Source organism: Typopeltis vanoorti, chromosome 10 (assembly GCF_054136105.1).
Source record: "Typopeltis vanoorti isolate ZY-2024b chromosome 10, IOZ_Tvanoo_1.0, whole genome shotgun sequence".
NCBI classification, from domain to species: domain Eukaryota; kingdom Metazoa; phylum Arthropoda; class Arachnida; order Uropygi; family Thelyphonidae; genus Typopeltis; species Typopeltis vanoorti.
In genome coordinates, this window is record NC_143558.1 from 137410107 (window position 1) to 137435462 (window position 25356).

General features: G+C 34.8%; 1 protein-coding gene across 3 annotated transcripts in view; it reads left to right on the forward strand.

Moving 5' to 3' along the window:
- lili (LMBR1-like protein lilipod) overlaps window positions 1-25356 on the forward strand; it is a 434111-nt gene that overhangs the window by 101108 nt on the left and 307647 nt on the right. For all 3 annotated transcript variants that reach the window (XM_090398849.1, XM_090398851.1, XM_090398850.1), the window contains exon 5: window positions 9087-9190. In XM_090398849.1, the coding sequence (XP_090254975.1) occupies window positions 9087-9190 (104 nt within the window). The remainder of the gene's footprint in view (window positions 1-9086; window positions 9191-25356) is intronic.

Genomic DNA, 25356 nt, shown 5'->3' on the forward strand with positions numbered 1-25356 from the left:
ATTAAAAGAACTTTGAGTAGATTTAATATGTCTCCCTCTTCAAACACAGAGGAAATAACGCGCATTACCATCCCTTATATACAAGGCATCAGTGAACGTATAGCAAAAATTTTAAAACCACTGAATATTTTTGTTGCCTTTCGACCTTTTAGAAAAATCTCCACCTTTCTCGCTTCTCCAAAGGACAAGCTTCCACATCTCAATCATCCAGGTGTCTACCAGATTCCGTGCTCTTGTGGATTATGTTATTTCGGACAAACGGGAAGATCTGCCTCCATTCGGCTAGAAGAACACCAATCTTATATTGAATACTTTAAACCTGAAAAGTCTGGACTTGCAGAACATGCCATCTTCACTAGACACAGAGTTCATTGGAAAAAGACAAGAGTTCTTCACAAAAGTCAGTTTCTCATGGAACGCCTTTATAAAGAAGCATGTGAAACTCTACTTCATTCTCCTAACTTAAACAGATCCGACGGCTTACGTCTGTCCCCTTTATGGGAGATAGTACTTTACAAATCAGCTAATCTTTCCTAACTTTTTATTGTATTAATTTTTTTTTTTTTTTTTTTTTTTTTTTTTTTTTTTTTTTTTTTTTAGGAAAGTTATTGACCTTTTTAGTTATCTTACACCAGCTACTTAGGTGGCGCTTTTTGGAATTGTCAGTTAATGTTTAATTTTTGTGCCTAATTGTACTGAAGATGCCTGTGACACACGGGCGAAAATTATACCATTAAATAATTTTTCTACGTGAGTTTTTCCGTTATATTTTTATGTATAGTTATGTCTACTCACGGTTTACCTCTTTTAAAACTTAATGTATTGTATACTTTTAGTCTGGTTTGTTTTTGAACTAGGTTTGGTTTAAATATAGAGTTAATTACACCTGTTATTTTTAAATATTTTGCAATTTTTGCATTTATATATTTTTCATTTTCATATGTGATCATACATCCTAGGTAGTTAAATGAATTCACCCATTCTAAGATTTTGTTATCTATTACTATTTTAGTTCTTGCTGGATATTGTCCTCTTAAAGGCCATAGTTTTTGATTTTCCTGTTGATATTATCATATCATATAATCTTTGGCTATCTCATTTAGATCTAAAATAGCTTTCTGTAAGTTATCTTCAGAATTTGAAATTATGATTTGGTCGTCGGCAAAAAGGAGAGTGTTTTCCAAGTTTGCAGTAGGAGAAAGTTTAATACCTTGATGGAAATTTTTATTACATTTTATTATTATTTCATTTAGGTAAATATTAAAAAGAGTTGCTGAGAGGGGACATCCCTGTCAGATCCCTTGGTTTATCACTCTTTTGTATGATAGCTCGTGATTTAATCTTATTTGTATTTGATTATTTTCATATATGCTTGTGATAGCTTTTAGGATATTATTTGGTATTTGTCTTTCTTTTAATATGTTAAATAATATGTTTCTTTTAACTTTGTCAAATGCTTTTTCAAAGTCAATAAATGTTTCTAAATTCTATTCTTTTCTTTTCTCTATTATTAATTTTATGCAAAAGGCCGGGTCTATACATGATCACCTTTTCTAAATCCATTCTGTACTTCTAAAATAAAGTTTTCGGAATATTTCATTAGTTTGTTATTTAAGATTCTGCTAAATATTTTGTAATAGGAATTTAGTATACTGCTACCTCTATAGTTTTTAGGGTCATCTCTATTACCTTTTTTAAAGATAAAAAAAAAACATCAGCTAATGCCTTTTTATTCCCGTATATATAGGGAGTAGGCGGGGCCGTTTACCCTATCTAACTTTTTGGAGACTAAGTGGGCAGTTCAATCTCCAGTGGTAGCCAATCAGAGAGATAGCTGGCCCAAGGCTATCACTGATTCATTGGTACGCTGTGAAGAAGGTGGCAAGCTAGTGCTGCCATCTCGTGGTCCCTAACTTTAACACAATATTTTTAATGTCTGAAAATAGTGTGAGTTCGTTTGTTTCTTTAGTTATTTCTTTAGTTATAAATATTTTTAGATATTTTAGTTATAAATGATTCTTTAGTTTTTTCATTTTCGTTAATTGTTTGCCAGTTGTCTTTTTTAAAATATTTATCTGTCCACAATTCTGTGTAGTAATTTAGAAATTCTTCTAATTTCAATTCGGTGTTTAATTTTATGTTTTCTTTAGTATCTATATTTAAGTATTTCAAAATCTTATATACATTGGGTCTTATTTTATATAAATCATGTTCTAAATTAGAAACAAATTTGTTCCATGATTCTCTGTCTTTTTCTTACTTCTCTTTTAGCTATGGCTCTTATTCTTTTATATTCTATTTCATCTTCTAATCTTTTGCTGCTTAACCATTTGTGATAGACTTGTTTTTTCTTTTTGATTATTTCTTTAATTGTATCATCCCAGATCTTCATTTTTTTCCCTTTTATTGAATTTTTTGGTCTTTCCTAAGCTTTCATTTGCTGCTGCATTTAGTATTGTTTTTATATTAAGCCATTCTATTTCTATTTCTTCATCTTGTTTTATTTTATCTAGATATTGGTTAATTCTTTGTTCATATAGCCATTGTACATTTGTGTTATTCAATAGTCTAGTTTTATAAACAAATGTTTCAAATTTTCTTTCTGTTCTTGTTGCTTGTAGCCATTTAGGTTGTAATCCCAATTTTATTTTAACAAGGTAGTGATCACTGCTTATTTCATATTCTCTGTTAACTCTAACATCTAGTGAAAATTTTGATGTCTTTTCATTTAATATAAAATAATCTAATATTGATTTCCATCCTCTTGCTGCCCAAGTATATTTATGTATGTCTTTATGTTTATAGAAAGAATTCATTATTTTTAGGTTATTATAAACTGCAAAGTCGATCAATTTTTTACCATTCCTGTTTAGAGTATGTTCTCTATGTATTCCTATATTATTACTAATTTCCGTGTTTCCAATTCTTGCATTTAAGTCTCCTGCTAAAATTATGTAATCATTTTTATTTATTTTATTGTATATGTTTTGTAGCTGATTATAAAAATCAGTATTATCCTGTTCTCTTTCTTCTTCTGGGGCATATAAACCAATTATTGTTAAATAGCCTCTATCTATTTTTATTCTAGCTTCTATTATTCTTTCATTCCATAATTTATAATGTTCTGACTGTTTTGAAAGGGCGTTATGAATCCAAATCATGACTCCTGCTTATGCTCTTTGGTCTCTGTCGACTCCACTGTATATCACATTAAAATTTTCGGTTCTCATAGTTCCTTTTAATTTCTTTTTTTGTTTCAGTGATTACTGCTATTTTAAAATTTCTCTCATTTAATAGTTGGTCTAATTCTATTTCTTTATATGCTATTCCTCTTACATTCCAGTTTGCTATGTGTATTATATTTTGTCGTTTCCATTTTTGTTTTACCTTTTCCATTCCAGGGTCGTTTTCCATAGATTTAATATCCGATTATCTTTTTCTGTCAGCTTACAAGTAGAATTATGTTCTCCATGTCAGGAGACTAGCCTGACAATGGAATAGTTCAGTGGTAGGGCTGCTGCCTTAAGGCTTCTGGATTAGCCTTCTTCCAAATTTAAACCCATAGGAGGAATAGGGTATATTGAAGGGGAAAAGAGTAGAGTATAGAAGAATTATAGTAAGGCTTAGAGAGAGAGAGAGAGAGAGAGAGAGGGCATAGTTGTAAGGCCAGAAATGCCAGAAAGACCCCATGGCCCTCGAGTACTCTAATAGCATAAGGGTCATAAAATAAGAAGAGTTGGCTGATAAGTCCTTATAGGAAAGATTAAAGTAAGTGGATCTTCCTCAAAGTAGAAGAGGAAAGATCCAGCTAGGGGTCCATGGGAGTGCCACTTCCCTTACAATCAAGATGATTGGTCCTGTTGGTCCACGAGTCCTTATTCAGTATGTTCGGACCACCCCACCATATACACACACATGGTGGGCTCCCCTATCTTCCACCCAGGGGGCGCGTTTTCTAGGGGGTTACAGGGTCCCTCTGAGAGACTACATAGTATATATATAGTAGCAAAATATAGTAAAACTGTTTGAATTTGCGATGCATTCTGGTAGTAGAAGGAACTCACCCTTGCTTTAGCCAACTTTTATTTAAAGCATTTAGAAGACATCCTGTTTTCATCTATGCACCCTCAACCTTCATTTTGGGTTAGATATATAGACAACATTTTTGTGGTGTGGCCTCACAATATAGATCCTTACCAACCTTATCGTTTTTAGTTACTATAAATACTTTACATTCTCATATCAAATTCACTATGGAAATTGAAAGAGGCAACAAATTATAATTTTTAGACATTCCTCTAATCTGCTCCCCATCAGATAATTTAACAACACGTTGTATTCTTCAACAATCAGCACATCATCCTTCTCAAAAGACAGGAATCATAAAGTGTTTAATTCGACGGGCTAAGACTACTTGTTCAACTCCCAATCATTACAGAAAGAACTCTCAAATATCAATATATGAAATTAAATGGCTTCTCATAAAGGACTACACAACATCTGTTTGGCTCCTACAAACTTGACTCAAACAAGGAATCAATACATCAAGTTCCAATCCCATTCATCTCCATCATATCAGAAGTAATTTCAAGAATTCTCAGGAAATATGATTTAATAGTGACTTTTATTCCTATTAATGACCTCGCAACGTATTTCCCTTCATCTTAAGATAAATGTTCTCCTATTTCTCTTCCAGATGTTTTTCAAGTTCAATGTGACTACCATCTTTCCTACTTCAGGCAAACTGGACACTCAATAGAAAAAGAATACAAGAACATCAATCCTATATTTTCCACAAAAAATAAGATTAATCTCGATTAGTTCAGCACAGAATAGAGACTGACTACAAGGTTCTGAAACATGCCTTCTACATAGATGTCAGTGCAAATTTGAATGCTTATTTAAGGAGAGTGCTGAAGCCATGCTTCACTGCCCTAACTTGAATCGGAACGACTGCATATCCTTATCAAAAATATTGGAAGGTTTGATTAGAATAATACATCATTAAAGTTTGTTTTTTTTTCAATTACTATTAAAACCAAGAATGGTATTTTATAAAGAAACCAATCATCTATTGAGTATGATATAAGTTTTATATATATATATATATATGATGATGATGAACAGCCTATTTTTCTGCCCACTGCAGGGTGAAGGAAGGCCTCTCCCATTGAAGGAAGTTTTGGGTCTAATACTCCCATGGTGACCCAGTCAGTATTGGGAGAGTGTATCTATACTTGGGTGAATGAATTAATGAAGGTGGAAGACAATCACAAACATCCATGCCTACGTGGGATTTGAACCTTTTTGGCTGGAGAGCGGATACGCTAACCACTCGGCCAACTAGGCTGGCTACTTTTACCCCATTTGATTAACCTTTTTCTTCAGTTAAAGCTTAATGCTATTGGTGATTTCACATCACTTGGCTCATTCTATTTTGAATAAATCAAATGTTTGCATTCTACCTTGTAACAACTGTTTTTTAAGCCACTGACGATGGTCTGTTAATTTCAGGCTGAAATATATGGTAGCATATTTAATAAATTATACTTTTACCTTCTGTTTTTGTGTATATATTGTATAGTATATTAGTTAGCAACCAGTAGCAGCAAGCAGTTATTAAGCTGTTGGAAGTAATCATTTGGCAGATATAAGTACTCATAGTGTGAACTAGAAAGACATGGATATGTCCAGAAAAGACATGATTACAATGCCAGCTACTATAATAACACCACTCTTACTAGACAGTTTTAATGAAATTTAATATTTAGTCTTTATTAAACCTTATTGAGTTAGTTTGTAACATTTCTAGTTGTAAAATATTTTACCAGGATAATAATAATGATAATTATTATTATACTTGTTACACCTCCATGGAGTCCGAAGAGACCCATGGGAGACCCATTCTATCCACACAATCTACCATACCTCTCCTTCCATTAACAGACAAACACAACTGATTCCAGCAACCTACTCCACTCATTCACAACTCTCCAGGCAAAAAAATCTAGTCCTCAAATCCCTACTAACCATACCATTATTTAACTTCCAAGGATGACCCCTTGTTCTGTTCCCTATATCCAAGTGCTGAAACATTTCTCCTGCATCTATTCTATAAAACCCTTTAAGTAACTTAAATGTTTCTATCATATCTGCTCTTTTTCTCCTATCAACCAACTTCTGCATTCCACACCCTCAGTCTATCCTGATAGGGAACATTCCACAGACCACTCACCATCTTGGTCACACACTTCTGAATCCTCTCCATCGCTTCTTCATTCCCAAGAAATCCAGGGGACAAGACTTGAGCACAGTAATCCAGATGTGAGTATACCAAAGTTGTTAGAGATAACTTCCTTATCTCTACTTGTTACTATGTTCTTCAATAGCCAAGTAATCTTATGGGCTACCTTAGCAATATGTCCTCTAAACTTTAACTCTCTATCTACCACTACCCCTAAATCTCTAGTTTCATTTATTTCCTGGAGTACAGTGCCATCAGTGTTGATACAGAGCGTGTAATCTGTTTATAATGAAATGCATAACTTTACATTTCTCCACATTGAACTGATACCATTATCTCTGGCCAAGCTGACAGATTATTTAAATAATTCTGTAAGCCTTTCACATCATGTTGATTAACTATAAATTAAAGTTATCAAGAAATTATGTACGGTACTTGGTTTAATCCTCTATCCAAGTGTAGGCAAACAAGTTTGCACCTGAACTATTTTCAGGACTGAGGCAACTCATATAAAGAAGCTCGTGACTTCACATCACTTGCATTTAGTATCCCATAATGCAAAGCACATCTCCCTGCAGGCATGTGTAATGCTATGCGTTATGGGAAGGGTCACTACCCAGATCGGTTTCAACCTTTATTGAGGTGATACTAAGGTTGAAGTAATGCAGAATTCATATTTTCACATATGAGTAGCCAAAAGGCATATATTATACATGCTTGCAAGGAGATGTGCTTTGTGTTATGGGATACTAAGGCAAGTGATATGAAGTCACTAGCTTCTTTATACGAGTTGCTCCAGTCCTGAAAATTGTTCAGGTGCAAACTTGTTTGCCTACACTTGGCTAAAGGATTAAACTAAATATATAATTTCTTGGTATCTTTAATTTACAGTATAACCAAGTGGAAAAACTTCCAACAACTTTCTCTAATCCAGAGTATTTTAATAATAAGCTATGGCACATTTTGGCTACTCGTATGTGAAAATATGACTTCTGCATTACTTCAACCTTAGTATCACCTCTGGGTCTGGCTTGAATTCTCTTTCTGACCAATTTTTCTACTACTTCCACCATCATGCCTGTGATACTGATTGGTTTGTAAAGTAAATTGCTACTGCAGTCTTAGGACCTCCCTTATGCAAGGGAATTATTTTCCCCTCTTTCACTTCCTTGTAACTCTACCACAGCTGAGACTTAAAGTAAGTATCCTAGTCAAAAGCATTGCCAGTTCCTTGCACATTCTTGCAAAACTCTAGCTGATATCCCATCTAATCCCACAGCTGTATTTATGTTGAGATTCTGCAGTATCCTAAGAATATCATTCATCCACCTCTGTTCCCACATTAGTGTCTGTCATATAAGTAAGAAGTAACCTCACTAGGATGATATACCCTTGCAATGTAGTCACTCAGTAACTGAACTATTTTATCTGCTTCTGTCTCCTCGTGACCATCATCACCCATTAAGGTAAATCTTCCATAATCATTCTTCCTCTTACTTGCCACATAATAAAAGAACTCTTTGGGATTTCTTTTGGCCTGCTTGGCTAGATTCTTCTTGTAATCTGATTTTGCCTTCCTTGCCATACTGGTCACCTTTTTGTGGCTGAACCTTGTGCTGATCATGAATTTGCTGGTCACCTTTCTCTTTATATATCCTCCACAGCATTTTCTTCTGCAGCTTGTGCTTAATGATATTACACATCCACCTATCTCTTACCTGATTAACCCTCCTTACTCTAGGTATACAATTTAATACATTTCCTCTAGATGACCCTTAACTGTGTCCCATGCACTACTAACATCCTTATCCTGCAGTGTTTTATGCTGTGGTACAGATATAAGCTTCTTCCTAAGTATGTCATAATCACCTGCCTTGTAGTTCCACAAATACCCATTCTTGATAGAATATTCCTCATGTTTCATGATCTCCCAAGTCAAGAGCACATGGTCACTTTCACCAGTTGGAGGCATTATTGTAACCTTGATTATGAATAGCTCTTCATTATATGACCAGTTCCAATACTCTCCCATCCCTAGTCCCCTCCATTGCATGCTGTCTTAAGTAGTTATTTCTTAGCAGGTGTATAAATTTTATTTCCTTCCTGCCATCTGATCTTCTTCCTTCCATTCTATAGATATCCATAGTTGAATTCCCCCATAATAATCACTTGATCTGTACTCACTGTACTAATTTGGCGATGCATGTTTTCCAGATCATCTGTGGAACTCCTTGACCTGTAGCAACAACCAGTTGTATATTTTGTCTTACTGGCCTTAATCTCACACCAGATTGCTTCAAATGAACAGCCACCCTCCTGCCTGTCTCCTATTCTTTTTTGGCTGCCATTCATCTGTTATCACCAGCAGTGCTCCTTCCCAATCCTATCTTCTCTATCTACGCTGGAAATGCTAAACCCTTCACATTCAATACCTATAACCACATCATCTGCTGTTAGCCAAGTCTCACTAATGCCTATAGCTTTTGGCAAGTTTGCACTAGCCAATGCCAAAATCTCCTCCCTCTTGTTTCTGATACTTCTGACATTAGTGTATAGGAACTGCAACATCCCTTTAGTCCCACACCCACCTTTACTTTCTGAATTGTCTACCCTATGTAATATTTTTGCTTGAGAGACTAATAAAATAAATAAATAAAAAACCTCTAGCTTCAACTGCTGTGATAGTGAATGATGCCACTATTTAATTAGTTATATAAAGCTGAATTTGAATAATCAAATTTTTTTTATATTATTATATTATGCCACATCTATTCAGAGTAAATGAACTCTAAAAGCTGTGCTAATTCAAGCTTGTTTTTTTTTTTTTTTTTACATTTAATAGGGCTTTGGAATCATGTATTTCTCTTTTCCAATACTGCCTTATTTGTACTATTGCCTTTTGCATACTTTTTTACGGAATCAGAAGGACTACCAGGATCTCGAAAGGTACTTCATATTTTGTAAGTTAGAATAATAATTTTAATATATGGTAATTATTCATTTGAGCACTTAATTTAATTTGCTATAATTTAAAAAGATTGTTTAATTTGCATGGCATTTCCATTATTTCCGTCAAGCCATTCAATACTATAGCTCAACTCTTGCTATGCAAACACTTATTATAACAAACTTCTGAAAAATTTTGAAGTTCTACAGGCACAGTATTGTTATAAAGAAAATTGTACTGTAACAAGTTCTACATGTGGTATATTAGTTTGCTATAGTGAGAGTAGAGCTGAGCATGTCCTAATATCATACTCGCTACCTTTTTCATTTCTCCTATATTTATGATTGAGTTCATTTTTTAAAAGATATTTCATACTTGTATCTTCTGTAACACATATTAATTATTATAATTATTTGGTTACTAAGCTACAAGGGTGGTCTGAAAAGTTCTCGATCATAGATGGCAACACTATTGGCAAGATTTTTTTGTTCTAAGTTGGTACATCTGTCATAATCATCCATGTGAAATTGCAAGTCATTCTATCAAGTAGTTTGTTTTATACACTGTCTGAAGCAAAAGTGTTGTCTGTATCCTTTGAAATGGATAAAATTGAGTATCGTGCGGTTATAAAATTCTTTGTAAAAGAAGGTTTAATAGCAAAAAAAATTCATTCGAAATTCATAAAAGTTTATGGGCACTTTACTCCTTCATTTTTGATAATTAAGAAATGTGCTGCCGAGTTTAAACATTTACCTTGTTTAGGTAAAATTTATAAGCTCTACATTACTTCAACCTTGGCATTTTTTGGGTCTGGCTCCCACTGATGAGACCTTAATAAAGGTCGAAACCGGTATAGGTAGCAGCCCTTGCCTTTAATGCATAGCATCATACATCTCTGCAAGGGTATGTGCTTTACATTAGGGGAAATACTAAGGAAAGTGATCAGAGCTTACTCCACCTTTACTACGAGTTGCCTCAGACTTGAACTATGTTCATGCGCAAACTTGACTTGTCTGTTTGCTTACTTGGGAAAAGGATTAAAACCTAGCTTATAAAATTGCTTGGTATCTTTAACAGAGTTTAAACGTTTCTATTTTTGAGGAGCTAGTTGTTGCAATGACTTCTTCTTTTTAAGATCGGGTAATCTCCTTCAAATGAGACAGGCAATGAATTCCACTCATTCACCACCCTCCAGGCGAAAAACCTTGTTCTCACACCCTGTTGCTGTACCACCCTTGAAGATGATCCACGTGAAGGATGTCCCAAAAGTGTAACAACACCAGAAATCATTGATCTGGTGCACAATATGGTATTAGATGACTGGCGAGTCAAAGTGCGTGAAATTGATGAGACTATAGGATAGGCATTTCAAAAGAATATAGGATATATTTTGCATGAAGAATTGCAAATGAAAAAGCCTTGCCGCAAGATGGGCACTTGCTCACAGCAGATCAAAAACGCACTAACATGAAAATCTCTGAACAGTGCTTGGAGCGTTTTAACAAGAATAAAACTGATTTTGTGTATAGGTTTATTACTATTACGGTTTGCAGCAGAAAAAAATCATCTTTCATCAGGACAATGCACCTGCCAACAAAGGTGTTTTGGCAATGGGAAAATTAAGGGATCTGCACTATGAATTGTTGGCCCATCCACCCTATTCCCCAGACTTGGTTCCCTCTGACTTCTATTTCTTCCCAAAACTAAAACTCTTCCTCACTGGTCAGCATTTTTCTTCAAATCAAGAAGTGATTGCAGCTGTAGAAGGATATTTTGTAGATCTTACTGAGATCAACTACAGGGACAGGATAATGGTGCTGGAGCATTGCTAGAATAAATGTATTAGTCTTAAGGGAGATTATGTTGAAAAATGAAAATAATTTTAAAATTATAAATTCGTTTTTTCATTGTTAGGCCAAGAACTTTTCAGACCACTCTCGTAAGTACAGTTAGCCTTTTATTACAAGAATCATTAGGTCCAGCATTTTGTTTTGATCCAACTTGTACCAAATTAAAAAAGTATTGATCCACTAGCTTTAAACAACAAACACGTTCAACTTGATAACTTGTTCTGAAGTGTCAAATCCTATGAACAAGTTATCAAGTTTTCAAATTTTGTTAATCCAGTTCTGTGAGTTACATTATTCAGCTGATTTCATGGAGATTTGAAATATAGTCACTTCATACATTTCTTAAAAGCCTCTAAGAATTTTAGCACAACTGAGACTGAGGAGTCTCAGTTGAGGACTGAGGCAACTCATGGTAAAGGTGGACCAAGCTCTCTTCACTCCTTGTATTAGTATCTCCCATAATGCAAAGCACATCTCCTTGAAGACATGTATAATGCTGTGCATTAAGGGAAGGGCCACTACCCAGATCAGTTTTGACCTTTATTGAGGTCTCGTCAGTGGGGGACAGACCCAAGATGAGACACCTTTTGGCAACTTGTATAGGTAAATATGACTTTTCCAATGCTTCCACCTTGGTATCACCACCTCTGGGTCTGGCTCCCACTGGCGAGACCTCCATAAAGGTCGAAACCGGTCTGGGTAATGGCCCTTAATGCATAGCATTATACATGTCTGCAAGGAGATGTGCTTTGCATTATGGAAGATACTAAGTGATGAGAGCTTGGTCCACCTTGACCACAAGTTGCCTCAGTCCTGAAGATACTTCAGGCATGAACTTTGTTTGCTTATACTTGGATAGAGGATTAAACTATCATATTTCAGTTACCATCACCATTTACTTTTTAATGGGGATTTAAACACAGATGCAGCACTTTGTGGTGTAGTGCCCAAACTCTCATCAGACAACAATAGCCTCTTCATCTCGAACATAGGAAGCAACACCTTCCTGTATGCCTACCAAAACTTTCACTGCTATCTACTTGACCGTCTACCCATCCTTCCTCTTCCCGCTATTTAAGAGGGAGAGTGATATCTGCTTTTCTGCATGAGCAAGCTGACTAGCTCACCTTCTCTTAGTGAAATTTGATTCAATGGCAGTTCGCTCATCCATCAGCAATGCAATGAATCATATGACAGTGTATTACACAAGCTGACACACACATCTATCATTCCTGAAACATCTAGTTGGTTTCCATGTTTTCTCTAAACCTTCATGGAACTGATTGCATAGCAGCCAAAGGCAGCACAGAAGAAAGTTTAGACTATCTTTCATGGATAACCCACAACAAAACTTGTTGCTTTCAAATGTGCTCAAGCAAAAGACATCTTTTGTTAGAGCCAAAAAGGAATTCTGGATCCAATACATCGGGAGCTCTCTTGTATCCAACATTCCATATCAGTTACGGAAGCCTTATTTGGACGTGTACTTCTGTTGGATTCCAAGTCATGTTGGGATTAAAGGAAATGAGGCTCCCTGCAGTTAGTTCAGGTCATTTCCCAACCATTCACAATCTGCATGTCCACCACACTGATTATAGGCAGATCATAGGACAAACTTTTGTCCAAGTGGCAGTCATCATGGAATAGATACATCAATAACATGCTCCAATAAATAAAGCCTGAAATCAAATTGTGGCAGTCTAGTCTATGTAGGGATAATAAAGCGGAAGTTGTTCTTGCTCAGCTCAACAGCATAGTCATCTTATCTGACTGAGGAATAATGGCATGCCTATGTGAGTTTTGCAGTACCATAATTCACATTTTAATTGACTGCTCTATGGCTAAAATAGTGACTGCTCACAGTCACCATCTTAGCAATATTCATAATCCATCTGAAACCTGTATACTCAGGCAGACTATCAGATTCATGAAGTGTTTTTCATTTTTAAATCTCTACAAAGCTTCGGTATTTATCACTGTATATGGATCATATATATATATATATAAAAATAAATATTATTTTTTATTTATAAAATGTAGCTATTGTATATAAGCTTTTAATACCCGATTGGTTTTATTTTTTGATGAACTTTGCACTTGCTTTTATACACCTTTTTATACCTTGTTTTTATGTGCTCATTTGTATTGGCTTACTTAATGCTATTCCTTTATTTATTTATTAATTATTATGCCATGTTCTGCTATGATCTGTATTGACACATTATGACCTTAGCCATCCTTGAACCTCTAAACTCCTAACCAAATGAAATGAAAAACTTTCTGCCCCGGCTGAGTCTACCAAGTCTGAGTGGGAAGTACCGTATTTTTTGCCTTATAAGATACACTGTTGTATTAGATGCATCACATTTTTCATGTCAAATTTTTTTGGGAAAAATATTCTTTCCAGTATAAGATATATGAAGTTTTAACAATAATATTTTTTTAACCTTTGGAGTCAACAGTCTTGTTCGAGGGCAAATCAAAAGTCAGAGGCACTTCATCCATATTAGCTATCTATGAAAGTTCAAAATTATCTTGTTTTCTAGCATTTATGATGAATCTATGTAACTCAATTTTATTTTCGAATTCGTATGGAATTTTTTGTGATATTTTCATTTTTGCACGCATGCATAAATCATTTCTCTTCATAAATCTAAAGCACCATGATGATCCTGAAAAATCGATATTTCTTTCTGTTGCCAATAATTTTGCTCATTGAGTAATCTTTTTTTGTAGATAAGCAGCCCCCAATCTACATTCAATTTCTGGCCATTTTGCCAGTTTTCTGCAGAGATTGTGTTTTTTAGAATTTGCATCTATTAATTTCTGTTCTTGTTTTCTCTACCATTTTTTCTATAGGTGGAGGCCAAAAGTGCAGCTCTGCTGCCCTATTGCCATTCTCTTTTGCATACTCAGTCACACTACACCTAAACACAATCGTATTGCTATGTCTGTCCTTCGTAGAATAGTCTTCTTCTTCTTTTCTTCCGTCTAAGATGGGTTGAGTCTTCTCTTGAGCAAGAACTTCCAGTTTACTCTATTCCTTGCTGTTCGAAAAAGTTCCTTATATGTTCTGCATCCCGAGATGTTCTTTATTAATTTCAGCCAGGTAATTCTTGGTCTTCTTTTTTCAGGTGGAAAAGTATTGATTAGGACGTTAGGAAGTCTGTCTGCATCCATGCGTACAGTGTGGCCAAACCATCTAAGTTGTTTGTTTTCTAATTTTTTCTATTGTCTTTTTATACAATAATTCTTGTGTGATTGTATTTATTTTTCTTAAGCATTTCATTTCAAATGCCAGCAGTTTTTTCTCCTCTCTTTTCTTAACCGTCCATGCTTTTGCTCCATAGATGACTGTTGGTATAATTATTGCTTCATATAATTTGATTTTGGCTTGCTTAGATATCTTGTTTGTTTTCCAGATTTTCTGAAATTTTCCCACGGTGGTCTCCATCCTATCGCTATTCTGTGTTTGATTGTTTTGAGTTCATCTATTGTTTCTGTTAGTTTTGATCCAAGATATATGAAGTTGTCTACTTGTTCTATTTGTTCTCCGTTTAGGGTGGCTGAGATGGTAGTTCCGTTTCTCCCTATTTTCATCACTTTTGTCTTTTGTACATTTATTGTCATGTCATATGTTTTACAGGTTTCGTTTAGCTTGTTTATCAACTTTTGTAGTTCATTTGGGGTTCTTGCAATAAGGACGAGATCATCCACATATTTGATATTATTTATGTTTAAACCATTGACATTGATTCCAGACTCATTGTCTATTGCCTTCTTTACAACTTCTTCTAGATATATGTTGAATAGGCATGGGGATAATGCGCATCCTTGTATTACTCCTTTTTGGATCTGTATGGGTTCTGTTGTGAGTGTGTCCTTTTTAATTATTGCATTTGTCTTAGAGTAATATTTTATCAGAAACTGTATTATATATTTGTCTATTGCTTTTTCTAGTAGAATTTTAAGAAGGATTTTTCTGTTGATGCTATCGAAAGCTTGTTTAAAGTTCACAAAACAACAATATAGTTCTTTTCGAGGAAACTATTCAATTGTTATTGAATAGTTTCCTCAGAAACCAGCTTGTTCTATGCCTATCATTTCTTCATAGGCGTTTTTTAATCTATTTTGTATAATTCTTACGAATATTTTATAGGTATGGGAGAGTAAATTGATTGGTCTGTAATTTCTGCAGTCTCTTTTGTCTCCTTTCTTGTATATTGGGATGATCTTTCCAGTTCCCCAGTCATCTGGGATCTCTCCTGTTTGTAGTATTTTATTGAATAGGGTTGTTAAATATTCTATTGATATGCTGCCTCCATATGACTGACCACAGTTCAGTAGGGATAGTATCAATGCTTGTTGCTTTATTGTTTTTTTTTTTCATCTGTTTTATTGCATATTAAACTTCTTGAAAATTTTTGGGTGGTCATTATTTTCTTCTATTGTTGGCATTGTCGTTTTGTTTCCTTGGTGGAAGATAGTCTTAAAATGGTTTGACCAGATTTTTCTTATATCTTCAATATTCCCGGTTTCAGTCATCTTATTGTTTATCGTTGTTACTGCTTTTGCTGAGAATTCCTTTGTAATTTCTCTTACAGTATCATGGAAGACTTTTAGGTTGTTTTGTTGGTATGCTTCTTGTCATTTCTTAGCTTTTTTCTTCTAGCCATTTTTCTTTGGCTTTTTTGCATAGGTTATCAACTTTATTTTTTAGTGCTCTGTATTTTTCTCTATTCTCTTCATTGTTTTGTTGGTTTACAAGTATCTTGGCCTCTCTCTTCCCCTCTATTGTAGCTACGATTTCTTGGGTTATCCACTGTTTGTTTATTTTGAGTTTGGTACCTAGAGTGTCTTTTACAATTGATAACACTGTTTCTTTTCCTTCTTCCCAGTATTTTCTGCTGTTCTGGAAGATGGAGGGTTTTAATTTCAAGCACATCTTTTCTAAAAATCGACTTCTGCTTGAACTATCTTTTAGTTTTGATAGGTTGATGTTTTCTTCTTTTCTGATATTGTTTTTCCTGTTGAATTTTATCTTCACTTTGGCAGTTAATATTTCGTGGTCAGTGTCGAAATCAAAACTTCTAAATGTTCGTACATTATTTACTGATCTTTTCCATTGTTTATTTATGATGATATAGTCTATGCAGTTCTTTATATTACCATCTGGGGATGTCCATGTATATTTATTATTAGGGCGTTGATAGAACAATGTGTTTGTAATCATTAGATTGTTTGCTTCACAGAAGGAGTAATTGTTCTCCTCTGTCGTTAAGCTCTCTGTATCCAAATTTCCCCATCACATCTTTTTTTGTCTGCTGTGAATGTCCTATTTTAGAATTAAAATCTCCCATCACTATCATGAGTTCTCTATTTTTGGGATTATCTATTTCCTGTTGTAGTTCTTTCATAGAAATTTTCTATTTCTTCCTCTGAATGGTTACTGTCTGGTGCATATATTTGGATTATTTTAATTGTTTGACCTTTTTCTTTTGCTTGAATTTTGGCTGTGATTATTCTAGGAGACACTGGTTTTATTTCAATTACTGAGTGTGTATGTTATCTTTTCTTCCTGAGAAGTATAGTCTTCCTTCTGGTAAATCCATGAATCCATCTCTGCACCAATGTCTCTCTGATAAACCTAAAATACTACATTTCAGTCTTTTTAAATTTTCCTGGACTAATTGCAATTTTCCAGGTCGGTATAATGATCTTGTATTGAGGAAGGCCTGTTTCACGTCCTTGGGTGACCACATTGCCGATTTCTCACCTACTGTATGTGGTCTTCGAGTAGGTGCGTCGGCTGTCCCATACGCAGTAGCACTATCTTGGTTTGTAGACTTGCTCCTGCTCGTGAAAGTTACTGGCATAATAATGTAGCCAGTTTGCCATGCCTCTGCTACATCCTTTGGTTCACGGCTCTTTATTCTTTATTCAGAGCAATCCATTTGGGTTTTCCCCATCTGCCACCCAGAGGACGTGCCAGGTAGGAGTGTGGAATATATGGGTTGTAAAAAATTTAAATATAACAATGTATTGCATATTAGTTTTAAATGCATGCCCATTAACAACCATGCAACTATTCAAACTGATCATGCATTACTGACAAGCGATGACACACTGTAAGCTGCACCTGTTTAGAAGACTCATCCTAATTTTCAGATAAATTTTAGGTACAAAAAAAGCATGTCTTATAAGGCAAAAAATATGGTATATTTTGTAGAAAGTATTTTACCTTGGGTATAATAAATATTAAAAATACCAAGCAATTTTAAACCTGGTTTTACTCCATTTTGCCACCTTTACCACGAGTTGCCTTGGTCTTGCACTACCTGTAGGATCAGCTAGACTTGCATCACTTGCAGGCACAAACTTGACTTGTTTGTTTGCTTACTTGGGAAATGGAGTAAAACCAGGTTTAAAATTGCTTGGTATTTTTAACAATATGGTATATTGTCTTAACTGTATCATCTGACATGTCTTAAGTGTGAAATTTTTTTGCTGTCAAACTTAACTCCTACTTAACAGCTTCTTATCCAAGTAGGCAATGCTCTATATCATAGGTTCCCAAAGTGGGCAGTACTGCCCCCCCAGTGGGTGCTGAAGCCTTCTGGGGGGAGGCTATAGTGGGATCAGAAGCATTTGGGGGCATTCAGGCAGTCTAGGTGTCGGTGGTTCTTTATAGAAGAAATTAATAATATATATTTAAAAATTAATTATTTTCGTGATTTTGCAATTAGATAATCATTTAAAATTTAAATATTGCATTTTAATTCATCTTATGCCCGTCTTACATGATCAATTTTTTTAAATCAATTTTCTATTTCAATTATTTAATCATTTGAAAATTTACCATGTCAAATAGAAATAGATGTCAATTTTTTATGTCAATGAGAAAATAGAGCATGTATATATGTATGTATATATAATAGGTTATACTATTATACACACATATTACAGATTCTTACTAATGTAATGCAATCTCTTAATATGTATTCCGAATTTTCATATTTAAATCATTGTATGAAACTTCACATTAATTCGTTATTTTTGCTTTGTATTTTTACTTTATAAGTTAGAAATAAACAATTTTGTAATATATTTAATGGTGTTTTAATTATTACAATAAGATTCTTACTGATGCAATGCAATCTCTTAATTGTATTCCACATTTTCATATTTAAACCGTTGTATGAAACTGTGCATAATGTTATTCGAGCATACATTTCACCAAAATCGGTATAGCAATAACGGTGTACAAGATGAAGCACATATTGGCCACTTCTTTTTAAAAATTTAATGCCACAAGCAGTAATGTATCATTAGTTGCTATTTACGTCAAAAATATCAAACGGCTTGAACGCAGAAAACTGTTATAATGGGGGGGGGGGGGGCGTTACAAAATTCATGTCTTGCAAAGTGGGCAGTGGCCAGAAAAAGTTTGGGAACCTATGCCCTATGTATACATGACTTGAAAATTTTCTAACACTCTTATGATGTGAGGATCACTGAAAGACAACTTCAACAAGCAGCTGATCATCTCTTTATAGGTCTTTAGTAATAAGTTTGGTTTTCAACACAAAAGTGTCCGTGTATACTTCTGCTGACAATGCACTCTTCACCCAGACCCCTAGTCAAATTTGGACAAACTATTTCAGTAACAACAGAAACAAAGTTTTTAGGATTCATATTTGAGAAAAAGCTTACATTCCTAGTGTAAAAATAATCATAATTTAAAATTCTGAATATTTTTACATATTGTTTATGTTAGAATGTTTATTAGTTTGTTTCATAACACGCATTGTCGGCACCTGCGATGTGCCCATTATTGAAATTGTTTTGTCAAAAATGATATGTACAGCAGTTAAAAATTTATGTACTTACCTGAGTTGAATAGTTGTGTTACTTTAAGCAAATTTATTGTAGTTTAAAATATTAAGTTTTGTGTTTTATGAAGACATTCTCTTGTCGCTAACGGAGACAACGTGTCAGCCATTATTTATACCTAACTTCTTGCTTACCAGATAAGAAGTGAGTGCGCATGCTCGCTGAGAAGTTTGATATGTGATTGACAGCTGACAAGTTCGGTATTGAAGCAGTGGGAGAGTAAACAAGAAGAGTGTTCGGAAGGAAATAAGAACACAGGCCGGCAGACATTTAGATTTGGAGGAAGCTGAGTTTTTTATGTGACAGTCGGAGGAAAATTAATAGTATATTCTGAAAAAGGAATCGTAGAACTATGAAGTTTCAAAGTGGAATAAGTATTGACAAATAAAAGAAAATATATGTTATAGATCTTTTTAAAAGGAATATTTGAGGAAACGCTAATTGGAAGATTAGTAGTAGATTCCGAAAAGGAATCGTAGAACTGTGAATTTTTTAAAGCAGAAGAGTTAAGACTGTCAATAAGCATTAGTGAATAAAAGAAGAAATTGCTATTTATGTTCCAAAGGAATGTTCGAGAAAATTCTTAATAGGAAGTTTCATTTTTCTTAAGGATGCCGGATCTAGCTATTATTTCTACTAAAAAGAGACAGAATTGAGTTAGGAAGAATTAATGTGTGCTACATAAGTGATGATAAAGGATCTTATGAAAATGAAGAATAAAGTCATATATCTTCAGAAAAGGGCCTTGACAGAGAAAGTAACTGGCTATGAACATTTTGTCATTGTGAAAACAAAGTGTTTAGTCGTTAAAAGTTTATTTTTCGCTTGGTTAGACTATAATAAATTTAATTCAATCCTTTATACTTGGATAAAGGATTAAACTAAATTTATTATAGTCTAACCAACTGAAAAATAAACTTTCAACATCTTTCTCTAAATCCAGAGTAATTTAATAAAAAGGTTGCACACTGTTTGGCAACTCCTATAGGTGGAGATGACCTTGCTAATGCTTCTGCCTGGTATCTCCACTCAGGCCTGACTCCCACTGAAGAGACCTCAATAAAGGTCGAAACTGGTCTGGGTAGTGCTCCTTCCCTTAATGCATAACATTATACATATCCGCAAGGAGATGTGTTTTGCATTATGGGTGATACTAAGATAGGAGTGATGTTAGCTTGCTCCACCTTTGCAACGAGTTGCCCGCTGTTGTACCACCTTACCCCAGTCCTGAAGATACTTTCAGGTGCAAACTTTGTTTGCTCACACTTGGATAAAGGATTAAACTAAATTTATTAAAGTGTTTAGTCTAGTCTTAAGTGTAAGCTTATTTTTAAAAGGCCTTGGATCCAATTAATTTTGTAGTTAGTTATAGTTTTGTAAATTTGTTTGAAGTGTATATATATTGTTTTCTTTTATTAAATGTGTTTCTTTTGTGTTGAATTTTTTCTTGACAATTATTCATAAGACTATTACACTTTTTTATAAAATCTTTATCAAGTAGCTTTATTTTTATCCTCCTACATGTTTCGCCAATCTGTTTCTATTGGCATCCTCAGGGAATACAAATCAGTAAGCACAAAATGAAGGTTACAGACTAGGTTATAACCGATGGTTCTAAATCATACAAAAAATTGGTATTGTGCGTGACAATGTGCGTGTCTCGTTAACGTGATTTATTCGTGATGACTCATGACGTAATTGTTATGAAAGTTCATTTCTTTGATATTTAATGATCTGATAAAAGTTTTCCAAATTTCTGGTAAAATTAGACCTTGATTCTTGTTTAGGTTTTCAGTTTTACGGATGACTGTAGCTGCTTCTTTAAAGGTTCTTGAATGGTAGTTATCTTCTATGTATGGCATAAGGCTCTTATCCCACTCAATGTGATGGTTAGTAGAGGCAAAGTGGCATGAAAGGCCTGAAATGTCTTGTCTGTTATTTCTGACATATCCTATGTGTTCTTTCTTTCTCGTTTCGAAGCTTCTAGATGTCTGAAGCTTCTTTAAATTTTTAAGATCACCGAAAAATTCTCACCCATTCTACAAATACTCTGGAGTATATAATATTCCTTGCTCATGTGGTATTAGTTACGTAGGTCAGACATCTAGAAGCTTCGAAACGAGAAAGAAAGAACACATAGGATATGTCAGAAATAACAGACAAGACATTTCAGGCCTTTCATGCCACTTTGCCTCTACTAACCATCACATTGAGTGGGATAAGAGCCTTATGCCGTACATAGAAGATAACTACCATTCAAGAACCTTTAAAGAAGCAGCTACAGTCATCCATAAAACTGAAAACTTAAACAAGAATCAAGGTCTAATTTTACCAGAAATTTGGAAAACTTTTATCAGATCATTAAATATCAAAGAAATGAACTTTCATAACAATTACGTCATGAGTCATCACGAATAAATCACGTTAACGAGACACGCACATTATCACACACAATACCAACTTTTTGTATGATTTAGAACCATCGGTTATAACCTAGTTTGTAACCTTCATTTTGTGCTTAGTGATTTGTATTCCCTGAGGATGCCAATAGAAACAGATTGGCAAAACATGTAGGAGGATAAAAATAAAGCTACTTGATAAAGATTTTATAAAAAAGTGTAATAGTCTTATGTGTTTATTTTGTATTTTGGTCTTGAGTCAGTGATTTTTTGGATTCTGAAAGAAATAGTAAAAAAGAGGTCATTGCACCAATTGGAGTGAACCCTTGTGCAATAAATAAATATAATAAATAAAAAATAATTGTTGAACAGAGATCATCTCTATGGTAGGATTAATATTATGATAATATCCTCTATATATAAAATCTCACATTTATTAACACTATCACATGCTTTTCATCTAACAGAAAAGTGCAAGAGAGCAATGAAATCCTTTGCTCTCTTATGCTCTGTCAAATGGAGTGCAGATCAATTTTCCTTGCTTCACCTTGATCTTGCACTAGTTTGATCAAAACTGGATTAGTTATGGGTCTCAAGTCTATGAGGAACAGTAGCCTGCGATGATTGGATCCTATCCATCATCAGGTATGCAAATAGCTACTAGTGCATTTTGCACAACGCACATTATCACACACAATACCAACTTTTTGTATGATTTAGAACCATCGGTTATAACCTAGTTTGTAACCTTCATTTTGTGCTTAGTGATTTGTATTCCCTGAGGATGCCAATAGAAACAGATTGGCAAAACATGTAGGAGGATAAAAATAAAGCTACTTGATAAAGATTTTATAAAAAAGTGTAATAGTCTTATGTGTTTATTTTGTATTTTGGTCTTGAGTCAGTGATTTTTTGGATTCTGAAAGAAATAGTAAAAAAGAGGTCATTGCACCAATTGGAGTGAACCCTTGTGCAATAAATAAATATAATAAATAAAAAATAATTGTTGAACAGAGATCATCTCTATGGTAGGATTAATATTATGATAATATCCTCTATATATAAAATCTCACATTTATTAACACTATCACATGCTTTTCATCTAACAGAAAAGTGCAAGAGAGCAATGAAATCCTTTGCTCTCTTATGCTCTGTCAAATGGAGTGCAGATCAATTTTCCTTGCTTCACCTTGATCTTGCACTAGTTTGATCAAAACTGGATTAGTTATGGGTCTCAAGTCTACGAGGAACAGTAGCCTGCGATGATTGGATCCTATCCATCATCAGGTATGCAAATAGCTACTAGTGCATTTTGCACAATGTCCATTCAAACTCTTTATTTGCTTATGTTGAAGCAAATTAACCTGATCTATTTTGATGGAAACCGTTGTCTCTTAACTAACACCTGAAAATAGTGTCTTCCAAAACATCCCATGTGGACTTTTTCTCTTTGTTGGGAAGTTCGACATTACACACATCAGACTGCTTTTGCAAGCTGTTGACACGAATGTTATGGTGTGAGTCGCTTGGAAAGTCTGCTGCTGGAAGGTAGAGAAGTGAGTACAGAGAATGAATCAGATCGAGTGGGAAGTGATGTGGAAGAGCACGAGAGATTGAAGGGGTGGTTATGAATGAGGCATGAGTATGGAAAATGAGAGAATGGGTGTGCAAAATGAACAAGGAAATGGAGAGGCTTGGGGTGGACAGGGGTACACAGCATGAGAAAGGTGGATGCTCCAAGAGGATGTATAGACAGGAAAGAAATGGGATGATCTGGGATCAAGAGGAAACATTTGTAATCACAGTTGGAGATCATATCAAATGAGTGGTATCAGTGTAACTAGCTGTAGATCCAGGAATGAGCTGTTGTGTTTGTATACAAAAGCTAGAAGTGTAAGAAACAAGGCAGATGAAATGTTTGCACTAATTGAGTCAAAAATTGTTGGAATAAGTGAGACATGGTTAGATGAGGACAACATCCTGACAGGAATAGAGATGGAAGGGTTTGGTGTGTTTCATGAGGATAGAAGTAGTAAAAAGGGATGATAGAGAAAGAGTTATGTCCATACAAAGTAGAGAACCAAGAGGAAAATAGTGCCAGTGGTTTTGAGACAGTATTGTGTGAAATAGAGGTGAATGGAATGAAATACTTGGTTGGATGTTGTTATAGACCAGGTAATGTGGATGGTAGTGACTATGAAATGTATAACCTTATTTAACCTTACAAATTAGCCAAGCAAATAAAAAGAGTGATCATTATGGGCAATTTTAATTATGGCAATATAGACTATAGACTGGAATGATAGCAAATATGGAAGTAAAGAAAATGAGTTTCTTGAGTTTTTGAGGGATAACTACCTCAGACAGTATGTAACAGAGGGCACACGAAGATTTGAGGGTCTTGGATTTGGTCATCTCATCAGAGGATGTAATTATAAATGAAGTGTCAAATCACCCACCAATTGGTTGAGAGTGACCATGAAGTGATTATCTGGGTGGTTGCCCAGCAATGTGAGGACCTCTGTAAGAAAAGGATTTACTTTTTCCTTGTATGTGGAACTACAAGGGGAGTGATTATGAAGAGTTGAGGAGACAGCTTGCAGGTGTAGCATGGAATGAGGAGTTAGCTGCAAAAGAGATCAATGCAGCTTGGGGATTTTCAAATTCTGTCTAGTAGATGTAATATCTATATGTATTCCAAGGGTGAGAAGGTTAAATAAGGTAGGTGTGAAATGGATGAATAAAGAGATTAAGCATGCTATACAGAGCAAAAGGGCTTTATGGAGGCAGCATAAGAGAAGTGGAAATAGCCAATTACACGAGGACTACAAAGACCAGGCAAGACGAGTGACTTGGTATAAAGAGAGGTATGAACAGCAGTTAGCTAAGAAGCCAAAAAGAATCCTAAGGAGTTCTTTCGATATCTAGCCAGCAAAAGAAAGAATGATTATGGAAGGATGACATTGATTGGAGAAAATGGTATAAAGACAACTTTTGCAGAAGGTGTGGTGGAGATACTTAATGAGCAGTTCATAATAGTCTTTCAATTTTGTGAATGTGACTTCATGGAGAGATTGAGAGCAATTGATGATGGGGAAAGAGAGACTGACTGTAAGTGAGCAAGAGGTGTATGGGGAGTTGTATAAGGGAGTGTATAAGGCTGTGGGACTTGATAATATATCACCACATATTCTGAAGGAATGTGCCAGGGAGTTGATGCCAGCCTTTACATAATTTTTTAATACAAGTCTTGCACTGGGTCAAGTTCCTAAGGAGGGCAAGATTGTGCCACTTCATAAAGGAGGTGATAGAACTCAAGCATCAAACTATAGGCCTATCTGTGTGTCAGGTAGTTAAGTTGTTGGAGAAGCTTGTGAGAACTAGGATCCAGAATTGGGTTGACAACAATGGTATTATCTTTGATTGACAGCATGGATTTGCTAAAGGGAGGTCATGTTTTAGTAATCTACTTACTTATTACACTAAAATGACTGCTTCCAGGGACAGAAGAGAAGTATACACAGTAATATCTTTGGTTTCACAAAGGCTTTTGATAGATTACCGTATGATAAGTTGATAGTCAAACTAGAGCGGATGGAGTTTGATATTAGATTGGTGCATTGAATTGGAGACTGGCTATCTGTTAGGTATCAATAAGTTGTGTATGGGAAAGCAATATCCAGGAAAAGGAAAGTTACTACTAGTGTGCCTCAGGGTTCTGTTTTAGGGCCATTGCTGTTTAACTTATATTAATGATATTGGTGAAGATTTGGATGGAGATATTCAGTTGTTTGCAGATGATGCAAAGTTGGGATGAACTATGATGAGTAGAGAAGATGTTGTGGCCTTACAAGAATGTTGTGGACTTGAATAAATTGAGTGATTGGGCACAGGAATGGGGATGTGAGTTTCAATGTTGCAAAATGTAAGGTTTTAAAATTTGGAAAACAAAAATTGGGATGCAAAATTTATGCTTGGGGAGGATATATTGTCGGAGGTGGAGGAAATAAGATATCTGGGGGT